Source organism: Carlito syrichta, unplaced genomic scaffold (genome assembly GCF_000164805.1).
Source record: "Carlito syrichta isolate Samal-C Ts95f unplaced genomic scaffold, Tarsius_syrichta-2.0.1 Scaffold124319, whole genome shotgun sequence".
NCBI classification, from domain to species: Eukaryota; Metazoa; Chordata; class Mammalia; order Primates; family Tarsiidae; genus Carlito; species Carlito syrichta.
In genome coordinates this window covers 467,025-489,899 of record NW_007068415.1, presented here as the reverse complement: position 1 = coordinate 489,899, position 22,875 = coordinate 467,025, and the positions used below count along the sequence as shown (strand labels likewise).

General features: G+C 32.6%; 1 protein-coding gene across 1 annotated transcript in view; it reads left to right on the top strand.

The window, feature by feature from the left end:
- Nucleotides 1-22,875, top strand: part of CACNA2D1 (calcium voltage-gated channel auxiliary subunit alpha2delta 1) — a 395,813-nt gene that overhangs the window by 219,835 nt on the left and 153,103 nt on the right. Inside the window, exon 5 of the mRNA XM_021707777.1 lies at nt 6,102-6,231. Coding sequence (XP_021563452.1) covers nt 6,102-6,231 — 130 coding nt within the window. The remainder of the gene's footprint in view (nt 1-6,101; nt 6,232-22,875) is intronic.

Sequence of the window (22,875 nt, the reverse complement as noted above, 5' to 3'; positions counted from 1 at the left end):
CCTTTGCATATTTATGTTGCTGTTTATTTTCTTCTTAGCAGAGTCTTGTCTACATTAAAACTAATTCCAACATAATGTCCTATCTAAATCCCTTTTTAAAAGTCTTTTGTAATTTTATTGTAACTTATAGAAATAAATAAACCTGGTTCTAGAATGAGCTAGTAGGAATGTGCATCACATAGCAGTGAAATCTATTTTATTAAAGAAAAAATCATAATCTAGGTTTCTTTTCCAACATTTAAAAAAACTATCTTGTGATTGAAGCCTTTATTTCGCACTCTGATGTTGGCCAATATTGAAAGCTTGAATAGATAATGATTTAAAGATAGAATATTAATCGCTTTATAGTCAGTGTCTGTTTTTTGTGCATCCTAAATACTTGGTTTAAATAGTATGAATGTGATCAGTGTTTGGATTGGGTTATAATAATAGCCTGTATATAGTTTTTTGTTTTTTTTGAGTTGGAGTCTCACTCTGTCGCCCAGACAGGAGCGCAGTGGCTGCTCCCGGCCACCGCAGCCTCGACCTGCTGGGCTCCGGCGATCCTTCCGCCTCAGCCTTCCGAGTAGCTGGAACTACAGGCGCACGCTACCACGCCTGGCTGATTTTTTGATTTATTGTAGAGATGAGGTCTCGCTGCCCAGGCAGGTCTCCAACCCGCGGGCTCAGGCAATTCACTCACCTCAGCCTCCCAACGGCGCGGGATTACAGGCTGAGCCACGGAGCCTGGCTTGCATATAGTTATATGAGGAATATATATATACTTATTCATAGTAGGTAGTGGCGTATAAAGCGTTTAAGGTATACTAATATTACCATATAATATAGAATAAGTATATAATATATGCTGGCTATTGTTATAACTTGATAGTATCTATTAAAATTCATAGTAACAATTTTTTGCAGCATATACTGTTATTTTAATGTTTTTTAGGTAGAGCAAGTAAAATTTGATGAGTTTAAATTACTTGTCCAGTGTCACATACTTGGTAATTGACAGAGTAGGGGATTGAATGCAATGTAGTACTTACAGCTGGAACATTGTGTCCTGTGCTGTGTGCCCTACCCGTGCACTTTGGGGGACGGGAGAGGGTCTGCGAAGGTGCTGTTATAAATCAAGAATTAAGGTTAAAATTTTTGAGACAGTTTTAGTTTACTGTTTTAATTTATTGCATCTTTTCATTATTCTGTTTATATTTAATTTTGTTGTATTTGGCTTATATGTTATCCAACCTGCTTTATCACTGACCATTATGTTTTAAGTTGCCACTGATCTACTATCCCCAGTGATGCTTACCATGGATATCTTAAAATTAAAGCATGCATCTCTGATGGAATATAGTCACCTTAAGATTCATTACGAGAAAAGCTATAAAAATCAGTATAGAGATAGGTTAGATTCTGTTTCTTCTAAGAATTCAGCGTTATGGTTTAGGAGCTCCTTTCAAAAAATTTTCAAGGATATCTTGATATATTTTCAATGTTTTGTGCACTTGGGCACAATCTCCTTTTGCAAAGACAGTTTAAATGTTGGCTGTCAGTTATTCTGGATTAGTGGCATTTATGGTAGGATCTTGGAATCCTAGAGTCTGAGCTCTTTAATCAAATCTTAGTTGTATGACTTTAGCCAGTCTTTGCCTCAGATATCAAGGGAATATAATTGATCTTCCTGCCTTACAAGGTTGTTATTGGTTTTTTTTAAACCTCTTTGCCCTGATAATATTTTGAAAAGCATATGTGTCTATCATAATATTAAAACGTCTTTTAATCTCTTAGACTTAAAGTGACCTCATTTAAATATTTTTCTTGTATAATATAATGGATGATACTTCATGGTTTCCATTAGGAGTGCTATATTGAACTTTCAGACTTTAAAATCACATGGTATTTTTCACAATCCCGTAGCAGAATAGAAATAGCATTCTCTTCCCAAAATGTAGACAACATATTTAGATACAATGTATAGATATATAATATACTTTTATAGCACTGTATCACATCCCTTTTTGATACTGGTGAGGTGTTTAAATCAGCCCCCAATTCTTCTTTTCCATTTCATTCACCTGTATTGTAGGTGTAATGACTCTCCTTACTCTGTGCTAGGTTCTGTGATAGGCAATTCACAGACATTCATTCATCTTGCAAACTAAAATTGCATCCATTTTATTTCAAGGATGTTCTCAGGTTCAGTCCTCCAGGTCTTTTAAATGTTATCGTTATAATTCTCATCGGCAATCTGAATACATTTTATAAAATACTATTTTTGCATTTTTTAAATTTAAGAAACAAGTCATTAAAGTGATCAGTATCCCCTTTTAACTTAACTTATTTCATATTTATGTGTTTCATATTTATACTTATCTCTGACTGTCTTTTGGAAAATGTATTTTTTTGGCTTTAATATGTTCTACAATGTTTTTTCACTTGCTGCTTTTCTTTGTGTTATTGTATAATTTTAGCTGCTTCTTGTTCCTCCTTTTTCTCAAAGTCTGCTTCTTCCTTTTCTTTTATCACTGATAATTATTGGTAGAATACATGAGGACTTAACAGTAAATCTAGTATTTAAGAACTAGAATTATTTCTTCAATTTTCTTTTGATCACTGATTTTGTAAATTTATTTTTATGTTAATTTAAAACTTTCTTTTTATAGTATGTTAAATAAATTATTTCTGAAGAATTAATGCTATAGTTTTTCCCAGGATAAATCTTAAGGAATTACAGCATTTTATGAAGAACTCAAGAAATTTTTTGAATTTGTAACTTCTTCACAAAGTATAATTACCTAAGTTTATATGGTTTTTTTGCAAGACCAATATGACTGTTTATTAAATTCATAATTATGAAATTTTATTTATGATTCAGTAAAGCAAAAGTACAAATATTATATATAAATTCTTAGTGCATATTTATTTTGTGCCATCCAATTTGTTTTCCTTTTAAATACAATAATCTACTGAAGACCTCTGTAAGTCATAGCATCCTCAAGGAAAAAACGAGCAGCTTAAACAAATAAAGTCAGATGGCTCAATTGTATTCATATTGCCACTGTATTAGATTCATCATTTGATAATCAACCTGGCCTTACAACTTTACTTAGAACAACTCTGATTGGATGAACTTTCAACACCTCCCTCTATTTGTTCTTTAATTAGATGTGGTCCGATGTAGCACCTTTGATTAGTCTCAACTTCTAGTTGACCCATGTGACTAAGTGTGAGGCTTTTCTCTGTAGTATAGAGTCAGAACTGGTTACCATCCTTACTTAATTAGTGGAGGCAACACAGGATGCTTAAAATCCAATGGCGAACTAATGATTACAAAAGGAACATTAATTTTTAATCTATAGTGTTGATACCAATATCCCAGTATAGCAGAATTTTCAGACTTGGTGCCTATATGAAAGTCTTTTAAAATACAATGTATCCTATCTGTGGCAATTATTTATATTGGACTATAATGCCATATCTAAAGGCATATTATATATACAACATTTTATTTGACATTGGGGATACAATTGAGACTAAAAAATTCTAAAATCAGTAACATCTATATTGTAAAAATTATAAGGCCCTGTTATAAGTAACATCTGTGAAATGGCCATAAAAATAGAATGTGTATATACACATGCATACATATTGGAGAATTGTATACAGTACAAGGCTAAGCCTCTGGTTATTGAGGAACTGGGTTCATCATACAAGAGCCCATTAATTTAACTTCTTTACTAATGAGATGGAAGTACCAAATTGTGAAGCTTCTATAAAATTAGTGAACTACTTTATTGAGTATCAACTACTTTTACACAATTTTATGGAGCCTCCCCAAATAATAAAGAAACATAGCCATAGTGTGATTGTGAGCAAAGTAGCAGTTTATCAGTGATCAGGTTCAATCTGAATTGTGCAAAATGACTAAGCGAGCTTCCATTGCAACTTAAGTAAAATATATAGAGTTTAATTTTTGAGCATTTTGCATAAATAGAAATTATTTTAAGTTAAATTGAAAAAGAAAACAAAATAAGTAAATATCAATGTTTGATTACAAATATCAATTCTTAGATTGTTTGGTTTAAGATTAATGTATTAAATACACAAGAGGTTTGTATGTCTGTAAGAAAATTATCATTATGACTTTCCAAATTAAATTTGCTAATATGCACTTATAAAATTGAATGAACTACCCATTCAACATTAGCCTGTATGTCTGCTTCTGAGTGATCGAATCTATTATTTAATAACTGAAATTATATTGAGAAGAATTGACTGAGAAACATGCATTTAATGTTTTGCTTATGTTTTACCAAATGCATCTGAATATGTTTTAGAATCCATTTGCCCAATTTCTCTGTACATAATTATATATGGTAGTCTGCAGACTTCAGAAGAGATGTTTTGGGGAAAAAAATGTTGGAAAGGGATAAAAGTTGTTTTTTTCTTGTATGTGATCTGACAAAACAAGGAAATCTTAATTTCAGGGGGAGAATTTGAGATGTTTAATTAACACATCGGACAATATGTGTTAAGTAGTTTTTCTCTAAAATGTCAGTTAGTTCCTTTATGTTTACTGTTTGCTGTATTTCAGTTAAACTGTATGCATCATAATATGTCAAGATAAGTAAAGACATGGTTATGATGGTATAAGGAGCAATAACTTTAATAGTTTAAAGATAAGTGAATTGAATTGAGAAATTATAATATATTTATAAAATTATTTTAATTTATGTAAACACAAAAGAGAGAGCCATGGAAAGCAGCAGCGTTATTTTTTCTTTAGTTACTGTTCATTAAAAGGTGTCTTGTAACATGATTTACAAATTGAAAGTACATTATTTATTTTTTAAAATACATTTGTTTAAAGTTATTTCTAAAAACCACTCATATGGTAATTTAAAAGAGCAAGAACCTCTACAATATGAATTTAAAACTGCCGACTTTTAGGTGTGGTGGGATCTAGGGAAAAGATAAGTAATTTGTATCTTAGTAAGATAAGCATATAAGGCTTCATAGCATTTAGAAGAGACTAAAAATTAAAAGTTTTTTCCTAATCACAGATTACAGATATGTAATTACTGTATTATTGGAAGAAAACAAGAAGGCACAAAGATTAATACAATTATTTCTCATAACTACAGAGGTAGCAATAATGCTATGTACACATCCATTCATTTCTCTTTTTATGTCTCTTTCCTCCCAAGATAAATTTTTTTTCCTTTTTTTTTTGCTTAACATATACCTTTTAAACTTTATACCATATTAAAAGAGTGAGGAGTTAAGACAACTATACTTCAACTGAAAAAAGTTTAGCAAAATTTTTACAAATTGGTATAGATGCATTTTGGATAAAGGAATAAAATTTTTATTAAAAAAAAAACCAGGGGAGGGCAACAAGGTAATTCAGTATCAAAACATAGTTTCAATCGATGGAAAATTAATCTTTGACCTTAAACTCCTGTGGGATTCTCTTGCATCATTATTGATCGGATCTTTGTTCCTACCTGGGGAGACAAACTGGTTGAAGTCAGGATTTAATTGTATTTAGAGTTAAAATAGGTCTCTTTTTTTTCTGGTATACTTTCTTATTTAAAATAAAAATGGACACACCTGGAAGACACACAAAAAGTCAGAGAATGTGAAAAAAATAATAATCCCGTAATACTGTATTCTTCCTGTTAGTTGCACCATCATTTGTCAAACCAAGAATTATCTTCAACTACCCAATGTGAATTTAATTATACAAATTATGAAATTTGCTTCAAGTGGATGCTTTTAATTTGGTTGCTTTTATAGGCATGAATTATGTTCTTTAAATATGCATCTTAATAAGTGCCAGTTGTGAGAAAACTCGAGTTCCCCCAGGATGATCCCAAATGATCAAAGAAATCAGGAGAGAAGTTAGTTATAATGTGAACAATATAGGGTGGATGTTAATACCTGATAAAGATTTGTGTATCCAGTGCCATCTTTGACCTCTATCTAAAAATGTTCTTATAGATCTTTTTATTTAAAAGAATATGCATTTGACAAATGGAGTGAATGTGAACATATCTATGCTAGCGTAAGTTGTGATATTCTGTTTCTTATATCTGTCTTTTTCTATATAGCCTGAAAAAAATGACAGTGAGCCAGGCAGCCAGAGAATAAAACCTGTTTTTATTGATGACGCTAATTTTGGACGACAAATATCTTATCAGCATGCGGCAGTCCATATTCCCACTGACATCTATGAGGGCTGTAAGTAAAAGAATGTTAACAAATGTTAACATGGAATACCATTCTCTCACTTGTGTTATGTATTTCATATTTGGAAAAGAAAAAAAAGAGCCAATATGACACTGATTCATTTGTATGTCATATAAGAGTTTATGATAAACTCTGATTTATGTGAAAGAATACATCTGATTTTCATGAACAGTTTATGTTCGTGTGTCCTCACTACATGAACATTTGTAGGAGAGTCTGCATCCATGGAGATGTGTTTCTAATGTATTGTCTAGTAAATAATTCTGCTTTCCCAATTGACATCAGTACCTTACAAAATATATGGATATGGTCTTTAAATGTCAAAACTGTGTAGGTATATTGTATACACATGTCCACATGCACAAATATTCGTACATAAACATACAAACTGATAAAGGGAGCAAGTTGTACATTTTAGACTCTTTCCAGTTCTTATCGTGTCCCTTTCTCCCTCTCCCTCCTTCCTTCCTCCCTCTCCCTTTCCATGTGTCTTCTATCTCCCTGTGTCTGTGTCTCTGCCTCTGTCTGCCTTATCCTAGGATATAGGTTAAAAAGTACCTTTCTCCCAATATACGAGTGGAGACCCCCCAAAAGCCTGGAATTTACTTACAAAACATTGTGTATACTTGCATATTTAAACTTCAGTCACCTTTGAAGTACTCTCCATTTGATGCAATTCAGTTATCAAGATGCTTTTTCTACTGCTCAAAACAGTTTTTGAACTCTTCAGTTTTGATGCCCTTTAGTGTTTCCACTTTTTTTGTTTTACCTCTTCCACATCGGGCAAAACCTTTCCCTTTGAGGACTTTTTTCATTCAGGAAACAAACAAGCAAAAAAGTCACTTGGGGCAAGACCAGGTGAATAGGGAGGGTGGGGCACAGGGGTCATGCCATTTTTTGGAGGGGTCAAAAACTGCTGAACACTCAGCGGTGTGGGCAGTGTGCTTGTAAATCACCTGTCATGAAATAGGTAAATGCATTGAAAGAATCTAAAAAAAATTTCACTGAAGCCATTCACAGCCTCTCATGACAATGGTAGCTGGTACACTGACACCAATGGGTTCCTAGAACACTTACCTAGGAGGGAAACCTGTACGCAAGGGGCCTGCCTTCCAAAAAGTAATTCCAGTTTTTTTGTAGCCTCCCTCCTCCCGCGTGCCACTTCCCTCTTTGTGGCTCTAGGCAAAAAGAAATGTTGACGGGTAAGGAACAAGCCATAGTCTTAAATAAATAGAAACCCCACTGACTGGAAGTTTCAGCTGAGGTGAGAAGTCTGAAGAAGGTGGGAATGAGGTACATATTTAGGAAGATTGGGAAGAAGTTTGTGCTAGGGAATGTTTCTCAGACACTCTATGCATTGATCAGGGCAGAGCCTGAGAATTCTCATCAGAATTCTAATGACAGCCTAATCATCTGTGAGGATGAGCTGGGACCAAGGAAACAATTTCTTCAGTCATAGCCCAGTCTTCCAAATTATTTTCTAACCCCTTCTTCCACCCCCCTCTTTAACTTGTACCCTGTCTTCTCACATAGTAAAGAATAAGGGTAAAGAACAACTTGAGATTTTTGTAAAAATATGTTTCTTATATTCCCTGTAATGGGAGAGACTGTAGAGTGTATTTATATCCTGAGAATCCAAACAGCCTGGGTTCCAAAACCAGACTGCCTGAGTTCAGATCTAAATGATGGCAGTATTATTTCCTTGGGCAAATCCTTCAACCTTCTGGGTAAGCATTTTTTCATCTGTAAAAGGGAGATTAGTGTCCTTTGAGAATACAGTAAGTTAATGTATTTAGGTCCTCATAATACTACCAGGTTCATAGTACATGCTATATAAGTGTTCATTGCATTAATTACAGTTAACATTTGTTTAGACCCACAAGATTAAGTAAAGGGGCCCACATGGTAAATTTTATTTTTGGATTCACTCTTATATTATTTGTTGTTTAAACAGAAGTTTAAAAATACACATATGATTATTTTTATAACATAAGTTTATCTTTGATCAGATTATGTTATTCATTTATTTTTTTCTCCTTTATGTGTTTTAAAAAGCATATGCTATTTTCATCCTTCTGATTTTTTATGATTTTGAACATGTAATTATGTATAATAGAAACAAAATAGTGTACGTATGTAGTTTTTTTATTGCATGAGTCTTAAACATAATATAACTTATTTATAATCCAACTCATACCATTAATTTCAAGTATTTTTTGAATTATCTGGGATTTAGGTTCATATTTTCTACTTTGACAGTTTTATAATTTTTTTCAGTAATTATTGTTGATATTTGCAGTTACATTGTAAGCAATAAAAACTATTCAGAAAGTGCTTAAGCTTTTTGGATGTGTTTTCCAATTTAAAAAAATATATTATCTTCTACCTTATTTCGTTTCAAATTTTCTAGCATCTGTTGTTGGTGGTGATGTCAACAAAATAATAATCTTATTCTATATCTGTCTCTTGAAGTCACGTTGGTAGAAAAAACTGGTTGGATATAGAGGTTTTGAGTAAAAATATTTTTTTGTCCATATACTGTATGTCATAGCACTATTTTTCAACCTCTATTACTATCTAGAAGAAACTTGAGGCCAACTTGCGTGTTGTTAATTTGTTAGAAATCTTATGGTTGGGTTTATGTTTTGTTGAAATTTGGAAGGGTTTTTTTTATTATTCCTAAAATTCAGTAATTCATATAAGTCAACAGAATATTCTGTCAGTGATTTTCTTTCAAATAGCTTTAATATGTGAAGCACTTCTTTAAAATATGTCTACAGGGAAGACTTATCTGTGAAAGAAATTAAAGCAAAAAGTACTGTGTCTGAAATAAATGTGGTGTGGTCAGAGCCGTATCTACTTATCCCTTTTCTTTCTTTAAGAAGATGTCCTCTGTTTGTCTAGTATTGGCAGTCAAGACATTTTTTTGAACAAGTTTACAGAATATTGTTTGATTATTTGGGAGACAGAATTGTCCACAGGAGGTAGTACGATATTTACTTTGCATGAAAATATTTTCTTATTCTTTTGTTCCCTTTATTCTTTTAATCTAGTTAAAATCAGATTTCTTATACTAGAACACACATGATCTATGACTCATAATTTCAAGCATAATATTTTAAAGAAGAATTTCACATAGTATACATATATTTTTCAGTATGGTACAAAAATAATTTTAACTTATATAAATAATATTTTTCTTTCCAGTTTAGAATAACCTAGTAAATACCTGTAAAAGATATATATTTTTTTGAAAATAGGTTTTATTGAGAGGATAGAAAAGCTCCTACAGTGGGAGAGAACCCGAGGGGATTGCCCAAAAGAGTCTTAGAGAGTAAAACATATTTCTTTGAGAATCGGTTAGAAAATATTTAAATATTTGTTTTCAGAAGTTATAGTATATCCTGTAATATGTCATTTTTTTTAAAAAAGAAAAAGCTCTGACTTTGGATTATTTATTTAGTCTCATTTTTCTTAAAATTGGCATCTCCCTTTTGCTGAAGTCTCATCAGTAAGACTCTAACCTTAACTGGTCTGTATTTGTTTAAAATTCATATTCAGTGTTATAAGCTGCATGAGTAAATGACAGGACTAAAATCAGAAATGTCTACAAGATCTGGAAAATTTAATAATTGCTGATATTCTTCATGCAGTTCATGGGAACATATCAGATTTAGAGGATTGTTCTAGGCTTCTGAGTTTAATGAATACGAAAGTGCACTTTAATTGAAGGCTTAACTGAAGGAAACAGCCTTTTTCATTTTCAGACAGTTGTGTAGGTACATTCTCATAAAAAAATCTCATGTTCTAATTTCATAATGGTGATTACTTTTAAAGTCCCTGGAATTGAAATGTGATTATTTTCGTTCAACGATATATTTAAAGTTTTAGAATAGTATATTTAATTAAACCCCCATCTAAAAGTTTCAATTTTAGAGAATTTCACTGGTTGCTACTTTTATTTTTAGTATGGCACCAAGCCATACTTAATTTTCAGATCTAATTCTTCTGCAAGTTTAAGAGGATAGAAGACAAGCATATAACAAGGGTTAAATATTTTGACTGAATTTGTTTCTAATCACAGAATTTTATTAATTTCTGAATCCCTTTAGACTGAAGTAGAGGGAACATCTTCACAGAATATCCTCTAGTCATTTAAAATAAAATCCTGAGTTGATATTTGCTTATGTAATTATTATAATTCTAAAAGAATATTAGAATATATTAATAAGAGAAATAATATAAAAATGTCCAACTTGCATAAAACCTTCAGGTACCAAATACTTTTGCCCTTATACTTAGCCTACAATGTAAACAGGCAATTATTATTTCCATTTTAGAAATGTAAAAAACTGACCATACCTTTATCACAAAGATATCTTTATTTTGATAAAAGGATGACAGGAACATTTTCAGTTGTTTTATCTTTTGAAGTCTCATATGCTTTATAATAAGTATTTACTTTTTGTAAATTAAACTACTAATCATTAATACTGCCATTGTATCTTATTTATCGTGTCTTAAAATATAAAGCTACTGTATACTAAATGATGTCTGTCAAAATTGTAAGAGAAAAAGATTCTTTGCTGAATTGTTGCTGACAATTGTGTAGTTATCTCCTCATAATTCTCCTGTAAATTTTAACAATTAATCTAATTTCATGATATTGTCTACCATTTAATTATAGAGCATTAACTAATAATTTACATTTAATTGTTGTAAACAACTCATTTTGTTTTGTTATGTCATCAAGTAACAAGGTGGGTAATGTGCCTTTTTGCAGTAAAAATGTTCTTCACAAATTGACTAGCATGCTCAATGTAAATCAGCCTGACTGACTTCACAGCTCTGATAGTTGTAGAAGGTAGGCAGAAACAATCTTTCCTTAAGGTATTGGGTGCTTTTGGGCAAAAGGCTTCATTCAGAAGAAATGTGTATACTCTAAAGTCCATCTTTGTATTATTTCAGAAAATTATAGTCCCAATGAAAAGATTTTGGTGAAATGATATTAGATTATAGTACTGCTTCATCAAATATGATTTGTATGAGGGGAAACTTATACATGGTGTTGGTAGAATATTCACATGTGTACTCTTATTTAAATTTTAATTAGCTTTGAAATAACGAAAATATATGTGAGGAAAAGTACTGAAATTAAGATTGAAATTATTAGTTCTTTGGAAAACATGATTTGAAGAAAATGCAGGCCATGGCAAATTATGATTATTTGGTTACTTATAATGATTAGTATGAGTAGTATAGATTACTTAGAATGTAACTTCTTTGATTTATAACTAAAGTAGATTTTCAAAAAGTTAACAAAAAATATTAGGTATAATTTATAGAGTTAAAATTCTTCTTTTCTTATATGCCTTCTCCCCTTTTAAACTATATTGACCATAATAGTTAATATCTATTAGTTTCAGTTACCTTGTGAGCGTACAATATTTTAATCTGTATTTTGCATACTATTTCATTTGACAAAAATTTTGAGTTATTAATGGTTTAGTTGAGAAAATATGTCAAAAAATCAACAAGGTCTTGTTCTGTTATTGAATACCAAAATAATATGGATTATATTTATGTGTTAAGAAAAATATCACTTTATGATACAGTAGCATTATAACTTGATATAAAATGCTATTAACTATCTTTTATTGGAATAGAAATCTAGAAGTTTATTGTAAGATAGCTGAGAAAATACTAGTCTTTTTAGATATGATATTATTTAATTACCTCAGAAACAGCCAATTATCAGGCAAAATTTTGTTTATTTAAAAAGATTAGCTTCAAATATATTTGTATAAAATATGTATCAAAGGGAAAATATTAAATTTTCCCTTTATGTTGTATCTAACCCTTCATTCAGCAAGTATTTATTGAGCACTTACTGTGTATTATGTACTTTTTCAGATAATGGTGAGATAGCACTGAACAAATAGACAAAATCCCCTGCACTCATGGAGCTGAATCCTAGTGGGAGGGGAGCAGAGACTAAAATAAACAATTAAAATAAAGGGGTATGTTATAGTCTAATGAGTGCTCTGGATAAAAATAAAATAGAGAAGGGGTTACAGATGTTTCTGGGTTAGGAGAGAGGAGTGATATTTTAAAATAGAGTGACCAGAAAGACATTTTGGATAAGGCAACATTAAAGCAGAAGTCTGAAGTTTAAAAGCATGAGAGCCGTAAAATTGCTTGGATAAGAAGGTTGTGAGCAGTGGAACAGAAAGTTCAAAGGTCCTGAGACAGTAAAATGGTGGACTCATAAATCAGCATGGAGACCAGTGCAGCCAAAGCAGAGTGGACATGGTTGAGGGTAGCAGAGATCATGTTGTACACAGCCTTGTAGATTGCAAAGGCTTTGGATTTTTCTCTGAGATTGTCTTAGCTCAGACTGGTATGTCAAAGTACCATAGACTAGGTAGATGAAATACCAAGTATAACTTTTTTCATTATATTTTTTACAGTTCTGGAGGGTAGGAAGTTCAAGGTGCAGGCAGATTGGTATCTAGTGCACTTGGAAGGCTGAGGCGGCAGGATTGCCGGAGCCCAGATGGTCAAGGCTGCGGTGGCTGGGAGCAGTAACTGCACTCCAGTCTGGGCGACAGAGTGAGACTCCAACTCAAAAAAAAAAAAAAAAAAAAAAAAATGAGAATAGGCATAAAAGGAGCAAGAATAGAGGAGGGATGTTAGAACCTTGGACCAAGGTCATAGCCTTTGATTGTAGCCTAAGGACGTATTCCTATCAAATTGTATAATCCTAGGATATTTTTGAGGTCCACACTCTTTCTTATAATTTTATATTTGTTATAAAAGTTTTCTGTGATGAAGTTATTCTTGTCAGTTAACCTAATTTTCTCAAAACAGTGACACACAAATATAATTCTCATAAATAGATTTTATAAAAGTACTTTAAATGGAGAAGCTAATGAAATTAGCTTAAATGAAATTAAAGTTTGATGGTATATTAAGACTCTCTTTTTATTCATTTCTCCATAATTTTCTCTTGTAGCTAGCTAAATTCTATACAAGTTAGTGCCTTTCCCGATCACTCATTGCTACAAGTTAGGAATGAAAGATAGAAATCCTTAGGAATATGGAGAGAAAATATACAGAAAATTGTATTAATTTTTCATTTTAACTAAATCTTTATGCCTTGATGCAAATTGCTGATTTCCTTGTTTGGGCCTGCCTGGCGTATTTCCTAGGATAGTCTTCTGGCATGGGATTCATATCACATTACCAACAAGCATTGAACTGTACAAAGTACTGATGCTTATATATGTGCATACATTTGGCTTTTTTTTTGTAACATAACAATTAATCTTGAACTAATGCCTCACTCTTCCTAGTTCCATGAGATAAAAATATTGACTGGGATATTCTAGTGACTGGATTCTAAGTTTAAATTGTATATATTTTCTTGGGAAACATCTTTTGATTTTTAAAATTATTTTTGACTTACTAATAGTAAGATGCTTATTCTTTTATTATAAAAAGAACATATTGATCTTATGAAACAACATAATATAAAGAAAAAATATAAAATGATACTAATATTCTAACACTGTTTTATATAGAGTATATAGTATATGTGTTCATGTATTTGCTTAATATAATATTGTGGAGGGTAAGTATATAGTAACCTATATAAATATAATAACTCTAACATATTACAGCAGTGGGTTAATTTATTTTGTGTTCATACCTGATTTTTTAGCTTACCAAGTCTATCATATATTTAATTATATTTTTTGAAAACAGTATTTTAATATTAAATTTTTCAAAATGAATTTACTGTATACCTGTTGTGTATTGTTAGATAATTAAATTATTACCATTTTGTTACCATTTTATCATGATGAATATGTGAATTTCTGTATCTTACTATTTCCTTAAGATAAAATACATGAACTGATATTAGAAGGTCAAAACTACTGATAAGTTTCATTGATCTTGCAGGTTAGTATAAATTTAGATTTATTATAACAAAGAATTAATGCCTTTCTAATGCCCACATGCCATCAATGAATATTGTCTGTTAAATAACATTTTTCCAACTTTATACAATATTGATAATAAATTTGAATAGCTTATTGCTAATTTATTTTTAGCTTTCTAGCATTTACTTCTTTTTCTTTATTTTGCACCAAATACTATAGCTGTCTAAAATAAAATTCTAGGGACCAGGCGTGGTGGCTCACACCTGTAATCCCATCACTTTGGGAGGCCAAAGCAGGTGAATTGTTTGAGCTCAGGATTCAAGACCAGCCTGAGCACAAAATGAAACCTTATCTCTACAAAAAACAAAAAAAAAACAAACAAAAAAACCTGGACTTGGTGACACACACCGATAGTCCCAGCTACGCAAGATGCTGAGGTGAAAGCATCACTTGAGTCCAGGAGGTTGATGCTACTGTGAGCTATGATCTTGATGATCATGCCACTGCACTGCACTTTGGTGACAGAGTGAGACCCCGACTCAAAAAAACCCCAAAAACAAAAAACAAAGAAAACCTAATAAATAAATAAAATACTAGGCTACTATAAGAAGTAGCAGCAATTTAACTGAGGTGATGATAGCAGACTCCTTTAGAAATTACTCTGGGCTAGGCTTGGTGGCTCAATCTGTAATCCTGCACTTTGGGAGGCTGAAGTGAGTGAATTGCCTGAGCCCACGGGTTCAAGACCCGCCTGGGCAACTTGGTGAGACCTCATCTCTACAATAAATCAAAAATTAGCCAGATGAGGTAGTGCGTGCCTATAGTTCCGGCTACTTGGAAGGCTGAGGTGGAAGGATCCCCGGAGCTCAGCAGGTCGAGGCTGCGGTGGCCGGGAGCATGCCACTGCACCACTCCAGTCTGGATGACAGAATAAGACTCCAACTCAAAAACAAAAAAGAAATTACTCTGAATTTCCCACATGCTAGACCTCTGACAAAATATCTCATAGAGTTTTCATCTTTAACTTTATAGCCTGAATTTAATTCTTATATTTGATTGAGCTTTAATCAAAGTATGACATTTTAAAATAACAAAATGCATTAAAGTTGACTTTAGGAATAAAATCACAAGTCTTTAAAAATATAGAAGAAATTGTCAGGATTGTTAGAGAATGAAGACAAATGTTAAATAAAGTAAGAGGTATAACTGTAGATATTATGGAAATTAAATTTATAGCATAACACTATGTGCAATCTATGACAAAGTATTATATAGCATAAGAAGATGGATGGTTTATCATAAAAATAATCAAAATTGGTTCAATATTAGGTCAATAATCATAGAGTAAATTGGAAAAATCTGGCTAAAGAAATTTGATCATGTTCAAATTGCTTGCTGAAGAATTTCTTTCATTTTTTTTTTAGATTAGAATATATAGTTTATTTAGAAAGTAAACGAGAGAGAGAGAGAGGGAGAGAGAAGATTCACCTCCCCAAGGTAGGGGAGCTGAGGAATTTCTATAAAAGCTTCAAAGGAATATATACTTTCAGGTTTGTAAAAATCTTACTGAGAAAATATGAAAAGTTTACCCACTCATATGACTTTCTGTAAAGATAGATAGACAGATAGATAGATAGATAGATAAATAGATAGAGCACAAAAAGAAAGAAAATGATAGAAAGATAGCCATAAGTTAATCTTACCTAGGTTTAATGATGAAAAATCCAGAAGAAAATATTTGCCAAGTAAAGCAAGTGATGTATTGAAAAAATAATGCATGATGACAAAATAACTGCCTGAATAATTGTGTATTTTACTACATTCTATATCATTTGATACAGAAGAAACAATCAATAAAGTCTTACACTCACTTTAAAATTAAAATTTGACTAAAATACCACTATCAACACAAAAACTCTCAGCATAATTTTTTAAAAACCTAGCAACTAGAAATCCATAGCAGACATCATTTATATTAATAACTTATTAGTTTCTGTTAAGTCAAGATAAAACAAGAATGTCTGCTGTCCTGGCTACTATACAACGTTAGAGTGAGTGAGAACTCTATGCTATGCCATAAGACAAGCAATAGGAATAAGTTATAAACAACTGAGAATAAAGAGTCAAAACTAAGTATCCAAAAATTTTGAAGGAAGAAACTGAAAACCTTTTGAGGAATTAAGGTGTTTTAATAAAGGTGCTATAGACAAGATTATATTAATATACTGATTTTCTTTCTACATATTAGCAATAGTCATTAGAGAATATAACAGTAGGAAAAAACTATATTGCAGCAACCAGAAAAAGTACTAAAAATATTAGATTACAGACCAGAAAGCCTTCTGAAAATTGTTATCTTCCAATAAAAATTATTACAATTTGAAAATTTTAAAAATATCAACTCTCTTGTAAGCATGAAGAATTTTATTTAGATTCACCACATCACTTTTATTTACATGAAAATTTTAAAAGTTGAAAAAGTTAAAAAGTTAGATTACATTTGAAATCTATACTATGTACATAATGTATTTCTGTATATTTTCAGAAAATGCACATTCTGTTAATTTCACTTTATTTATATGTTTATTCCAAACTCAGTTTCTCAAGTTATTAAAAGTAATGAACTGAGAAGCTGGACTCTTTTTTTTAGTGTTTTATGATTTTAAAGATTATTTACATCTAATAATTCTAATCATTTTATATTAATAAAACAAAATAACCCGAGACTCCAAATACTAGAATTCTAAACATGGACAATCCTGGGGCAAAAATGAAATAATCATTTCCTTCATTAAGGTTCAGCTATGATTCTCTTTCATTAAGGTTCAGCTATGATTCATGGTCAAGAATATAGAACCTCAAAAAAGTGGATGCAAATCCTGACTCTACCATCGAAATTATGTATTGACCTTCTTCACCTGCAAAAGAAGTCAATTCTTATTAAGTTGTAGTAAGGATTGCATATGGTAACTAATGTAAAAAATCTGTCAAATGAGAAATGCTTCCATTTTCCTATTTTTAAATTCCAGTATATCAAAGATAAGATTAATAAGAACTCACTTTTTTTCTGTAATTCAAAATATTAGCATGTTCCTCAAATCTAAACCATGCCAAATTTAATTTTTAAGGACAACAATAAATAATTCCAAGAAAATATGGATTTTGGGGGGGATAGATTTTGGTGGATTAACATACTGAAAATCAAAGCAGGCTTTCAAGCAATTGTTCCGAGTTTTATAGAATGGTGACTCATTCTTTCTCAAATTGCTGGTTAGTTTGTCATGACATGACTTACACTTGCTAACTTGAGACAGCACTCCCCATGAGTATCCTCACCAAGGTGAGATTTCCCAAAATACCCAGTGCCCTGATGCAGAACTGGAAAATCCTTACCACTTCCAAACTGCTGGTGTTTTTCAGGCTAATTGTTTTATATACTGGTATTTATCACAAATGTCAGTTTGGATCAAGATACACTAATAAAAATGTTCTCAGTAGTAACACATTCTTATTTTGCGTTCATTGATTTTTTTTTTTTTAAAGCAGATGATTTACAAACAAACAAAAAAATAAGTTTCTTCCTTTCTGGAGGATACATTATTACGTGCTGTGGAGTTGTATGTTAAATGACTAAAAAAGTGAATGTCTTTAAAGAACTGTCAGTAAAATGTTGTCATGGTTCTAGTATTAACAGAGTAGCTTTTCTTTCTAAAGTGCTATTTAAATTATAAAGCCTTGATTCTGAATCATGCAAACAGAAATGCAATTAAGAACTAACAAAGGACACTCTTTAAAAAGTACAATTGATTCTGTAACAAAGTGATCACCTATTATAATAAAGGGATTGGCTTACATAATTAACATTGTTCCTCATTAGGAGTGAGTCATGAAATGGTAAGAATATCATAAAAAGACTGAGGACAAGCCTGAGGTACAAAATATAAATTTTAGGGTGGGGTCATTTAATCATATTCATTACATGTGACACAAAGAGAAGTAATTTCATTTCTGACTTACTTTCATCATTTTTCTCTAATAATATTTCTGTAATGCATGCATATTCAAGAACGGTAATACAGTATTTACTTTCTGATGGGAAAATGTTGACCACATATAAACCCAAATGGCAAAGATAAAGTATTCCTAGGATCATGTAGATACCTGTTCTTTAATTCATTTAAGATTATAGGAAAACAGATCAATTGGTAGTAGCTTTGTAGATTCTGTAAATGACTTTGAACTCAATTGTTTCTTCACCACCCCAAATTTACATATTGAAGTTTTAACTTTCATTGTGGTATTTGGAATTAGGAATTTTAAGAAGTAATTAAAGTTAAGTGAGATCATAAAAGTGGGACCATAATCTGAAAGGGTTGGTGACCTTATAAGAAGGGGGGGGGAGAGACAGACAGAGTGAGAGAGAGAGAGATCTTTCCTTGTGCATGCGCAGATATGAACACAGGAGAAAGAAGGCCATCTGCAAACCAGGAAGCTCACCAGAAACCTCACTGGCCAGCCCCTTCATCTTGGACTTTCCATCCTTCGAAACTGTGAGAAAATATATTTCTCTTGTTTAAGCTATCAAGTTTGTGGTGTTTATTTAAGCCAACCTGAGCACACAAAGACAAAAATTTATTTTCACAGAAAAATTGCTATAGGCTTAAACTCAGGTTTAAAAGTATAGATATAAAACCAAGTATGAAGAAATTCAGTTGGTGTTTTACAATTTATACTACAATATACAGTTTAGAACTATTTGGCTGCAAAATTTGGATTTGCAAAGCCCTTTTTTGCATTTTAATTCAGAATCTTTTTTTTAGTACTTTGCCAATTGGGTTCTGGAAATGAACTAATGCTTACCAAATTCGATAGATAAATAGGCTTTAATCAGAGAGTCAATTAATTTACCCTTCTAGGCATATATAGTGACATTAATTGATGGACCCTTTTCATGAGGAATTTCTTAAGTTAATTAGTAGGCACCTAGGCTCTGCAGATGTAAAGATTAAAATTGATATAATTACCGAAGTGCTTCTTTTTTTTTTTTTTTTGAGTTGGAGTCTCACTCTGTCGCCCAGACTGGAGTGCAGTGGCCGCTCCCGGCCACTGCAGCTAGACCTGCTGGGCTCTGGCGATCCTTCCGCCTCAGCCTTCCGAGTAGCCGGAATCACAGGCATGCGCTACCACACCCGGCTGATTTTTTGATTTATTGTAGAGATGAGGTCTCGCTGCCCAGGCGGGTCTCGAACCCGCGGTCTCAGGCAGTCCACTCAGCTCAGCCTCCCAAAGGCGCAGGATTACAGGCTGAGCCACCAAGCCTGGCACCGAAGTGCTTTTTTTGGTGGTGGCTGTTTTTAAAGAGAGGGCAGAAGAATATTATAACAACTTGATTGATTGTCTAGTTATTCTCAGTGCCCTGAGTCCAAGATGGTGCTGGAGTGAAACCGACAAAGTGTTATTTTACAAGTCTATGCAGATAATATTGTCCTGTGCACATTAAAAATTGATTGCATATTAGACTACTCTCTTCCTGGTTGAATTTGTGAACCACTCCAGTCTTTTAATTGAAATTTGAGGAATATTTTAATCTATAATAATATTTACAATTGAATAAAACAACCCAAAACACCAGATCTTATTGAAAGTAAAGTTGTAAATTAGCTCTTGATATAGCTGGTACTACCGTATCTACTAAATTCTTTGTTATAGGCATTTATTGTATTGGTTAAATCCATCTTTTACATCCTCTACCATATTACTGACAAGTACTCACTAGAACATGACATTTTCTAAATTGTGCTACAGATAATAAAATTATATCAAGATTTCTAAGTGGAGTAAGGGTTTTCCAGTCAAATGAATTTGGGAAATGTATTTATAACTACTTCTGGAGATTCATAATACACATTACTTTAAAAACTTAGAGAATTTCTGCTAGTAATAAACAAAATTTGCTTTACCTAATATTTTTCATATGAGTGGAGACCCCCCAAAACTAGAATTTGTAATAAAAATTGTGTATTTCTTCTTATATATGTAAACGTCATTCACCTTGAAAATATTCTCCATTTGATGCAATAAACATCTCAAGATGCTTTCTCAACTGCTTAAAACAGTTTTTGAACTTGTTAGTTTTGATGCCTTTTAGTGCTTCTGCTGTTTTTTGTTTCACCTCTTCCCCATCAGCAAAATGTTTCCTTTTGCAGACTTTTTTCATCTGAAGAAACAAACAAAAAAAAGTTGCTAGGAGGGAAATCAGGTGAATAGGGAGGGTGGAGTACGAGAGTCAGGCCATTTTTTGGTCAAAAACTGCTGAACACTCAGTGCATGTATCACCCAGTGTGAAATGGGCAAACATGTTGAAAGAATCTACAAAAAAATGCACTGAAGCCAAACGCAGCACTCCTGACAACAGTAGGTGGTACATATGATGCCAGTGGTGCCTAGAACACTTACCTAAGCAAAAAAGCCCTGTCCCTCCAAAAGATAATTCCAGGAATTTTGGTCTTCCCCTACCCCGTACTTGTGACTATATAACATCACATCCATAAGAATGTATTCCAATCAACTCACATAATCATTTTTTCCAGATAATTTTATATTAATGAGAAGTAGGAACAATACTTTTGATAAAATTTGTAATTCACTTTTCATTACATGTGAGTCACTTGGTACAAGTGTGACATGTGTTTTGTTGGGAAAATCTAACTTTATTTTGTTAACCTATTAAACTTTTTTCAGTGATAAAGTTGACTTTTCTGGTGATTCAAAAACAATAAAATTGTCAGTGCCACTTTTAGATATAAAAACAGTCTCAATAAAAGACAACTCAGAAATTGAAAATGCTCTTCCCAATGTAATAACGAAATCTCCAAATTTGAGCTAGTGTTAACTCTTCTCCTCTCCCCTAGTTAAGAACTAATGAAAACCATCAGTGTAAAAGGAGCATAGGAGGGGGCTGAACATTTCCTAGCTGGTATGTGAATTTTACCCCCACCAGGGAGAAGCAAGGAGGAGGAAGGAAGGCAAGTGATGGTGGCTTAGGCCAGGACTGAGGAGGTGATAGGTTTTGCAGATAATTTAAGCTGACTCTTTGTTTTGGGGAAACATTTTATTTATAGATTTATTACTGGGCTCGCTTTTTTTTTCTTCTCCCCCTATGGTTCTTTTAACCCAGCAGACACACATCTCTATCCTATGTGAAGCCTCACTACCAGTTACTTCCACAGCTTTGGGTGGAATTTTGGATTTGGCTACCCAGAACTATAGGAGAACAGTGTACTATAGGAGAACAGTGAAATCCTCCATGCTTTTTGCCAGCCTTAGCAAGTCAGCCAAAATTGAGGCATAAAATGTCGTATAGTTCTTAATGTTTTGCTGTATATCTCTTATTCTATATTTCATTACAAAGTTTATCTCATGTTATATATTTGGCCAAATATATAAGAAACAGTCAGTGGAAATTCTGTTGTTCTTAAGGGAGCCTCATGAAAGTAGTTTGGTGAGTTAAGAATACTTGGAAAATTTTTTAAAGAATCCTTGTCAACATACGTAGTTAATCTTGAAACCATGTTTTTCCTCTAATAAGGTAAACTGTGCTCACGTGTAGACCCCTAAATTCTAGCACTTTGACTAAAATTCTACTGCTCTGAAGAACATGCACCTAAGTCAAAAAGGAATATCAAGTATTTTTGCATAAGTATTTCTCAGAGCTGATATTCATTACTTAATGCCCTTTCTTAAGTACGGGTTCAAAATCATGCAATATATTTACTAAATTTCATTTATTTTTATTTGTTTTTCACATTTTATTAGGCGCAGTGTTATAAAGAAAGCATTCTGGCCGGGTTCGGTGGCTCAGCCTGTAATCCCAGCGGCTTGGGAAGGCTGAGGTGAGTGGATTGCCTGAGCCCACGGGTACGAGACCCGCCTGGGCAACTTGGCGAGACCTCATCTCTACAATAAATCAAAAATTAGCCGGGCGTGGTAGCGCACTCCTGTAGTTTCTGCTACTTGGAAGGCTGAGGCGGAAGGATCGCCGGAGCCCAACAAGTAGAGGCTGCAGTGGCCAGGAGCAGCCACTGCACTCCAGTCTGGGTGACAGAGTGAGATTCCAACTCAAAAAAAAAAAAAAAAAGAAAAAGAAAAAGAAAACATTCTATGAACTTTTTAGTCTTTTATTGAGCAAGAATATTTAAGGATTTTTGTAAAAAGTCTAGTTATTGCTATATTTTTCCACTAGTAGTATTTCTAGTAGCAGTGTCCCTGCTGTGTAGCAGGGAATAAAAATAAAAATTCACTGTTTCTTTATTTCTAAAAAGAAATTAAACAGAAGCTTATAACAAAAGCATGAAAAAGGGCGTGCACACAATTCAGTGCCTCTATAAATTGACAGCTGGAAATCAGAAGTGTACTTGGCTAGCTTTTATGATGGGTATAACAAGTGACAGGCCATTCAAAGGTTGAAGAAGAGAGATAATGAATCTTAAATTAGAGTAGCTTCCAAAACAGACTGACAGTACTGTTCACAGCAAATTAAAAAGGGATTGACAATTGGAGAGAAAATGGAGGCCTGGAATTTGAGATGAGAATTTTTTAATCATCTGGCATTTGACTCCATGGATAAAATCTTACTCGGATTTCTCTCTAGAGATCAAGAGGCACTTAAGAGATATTGCTAAAATTGTAT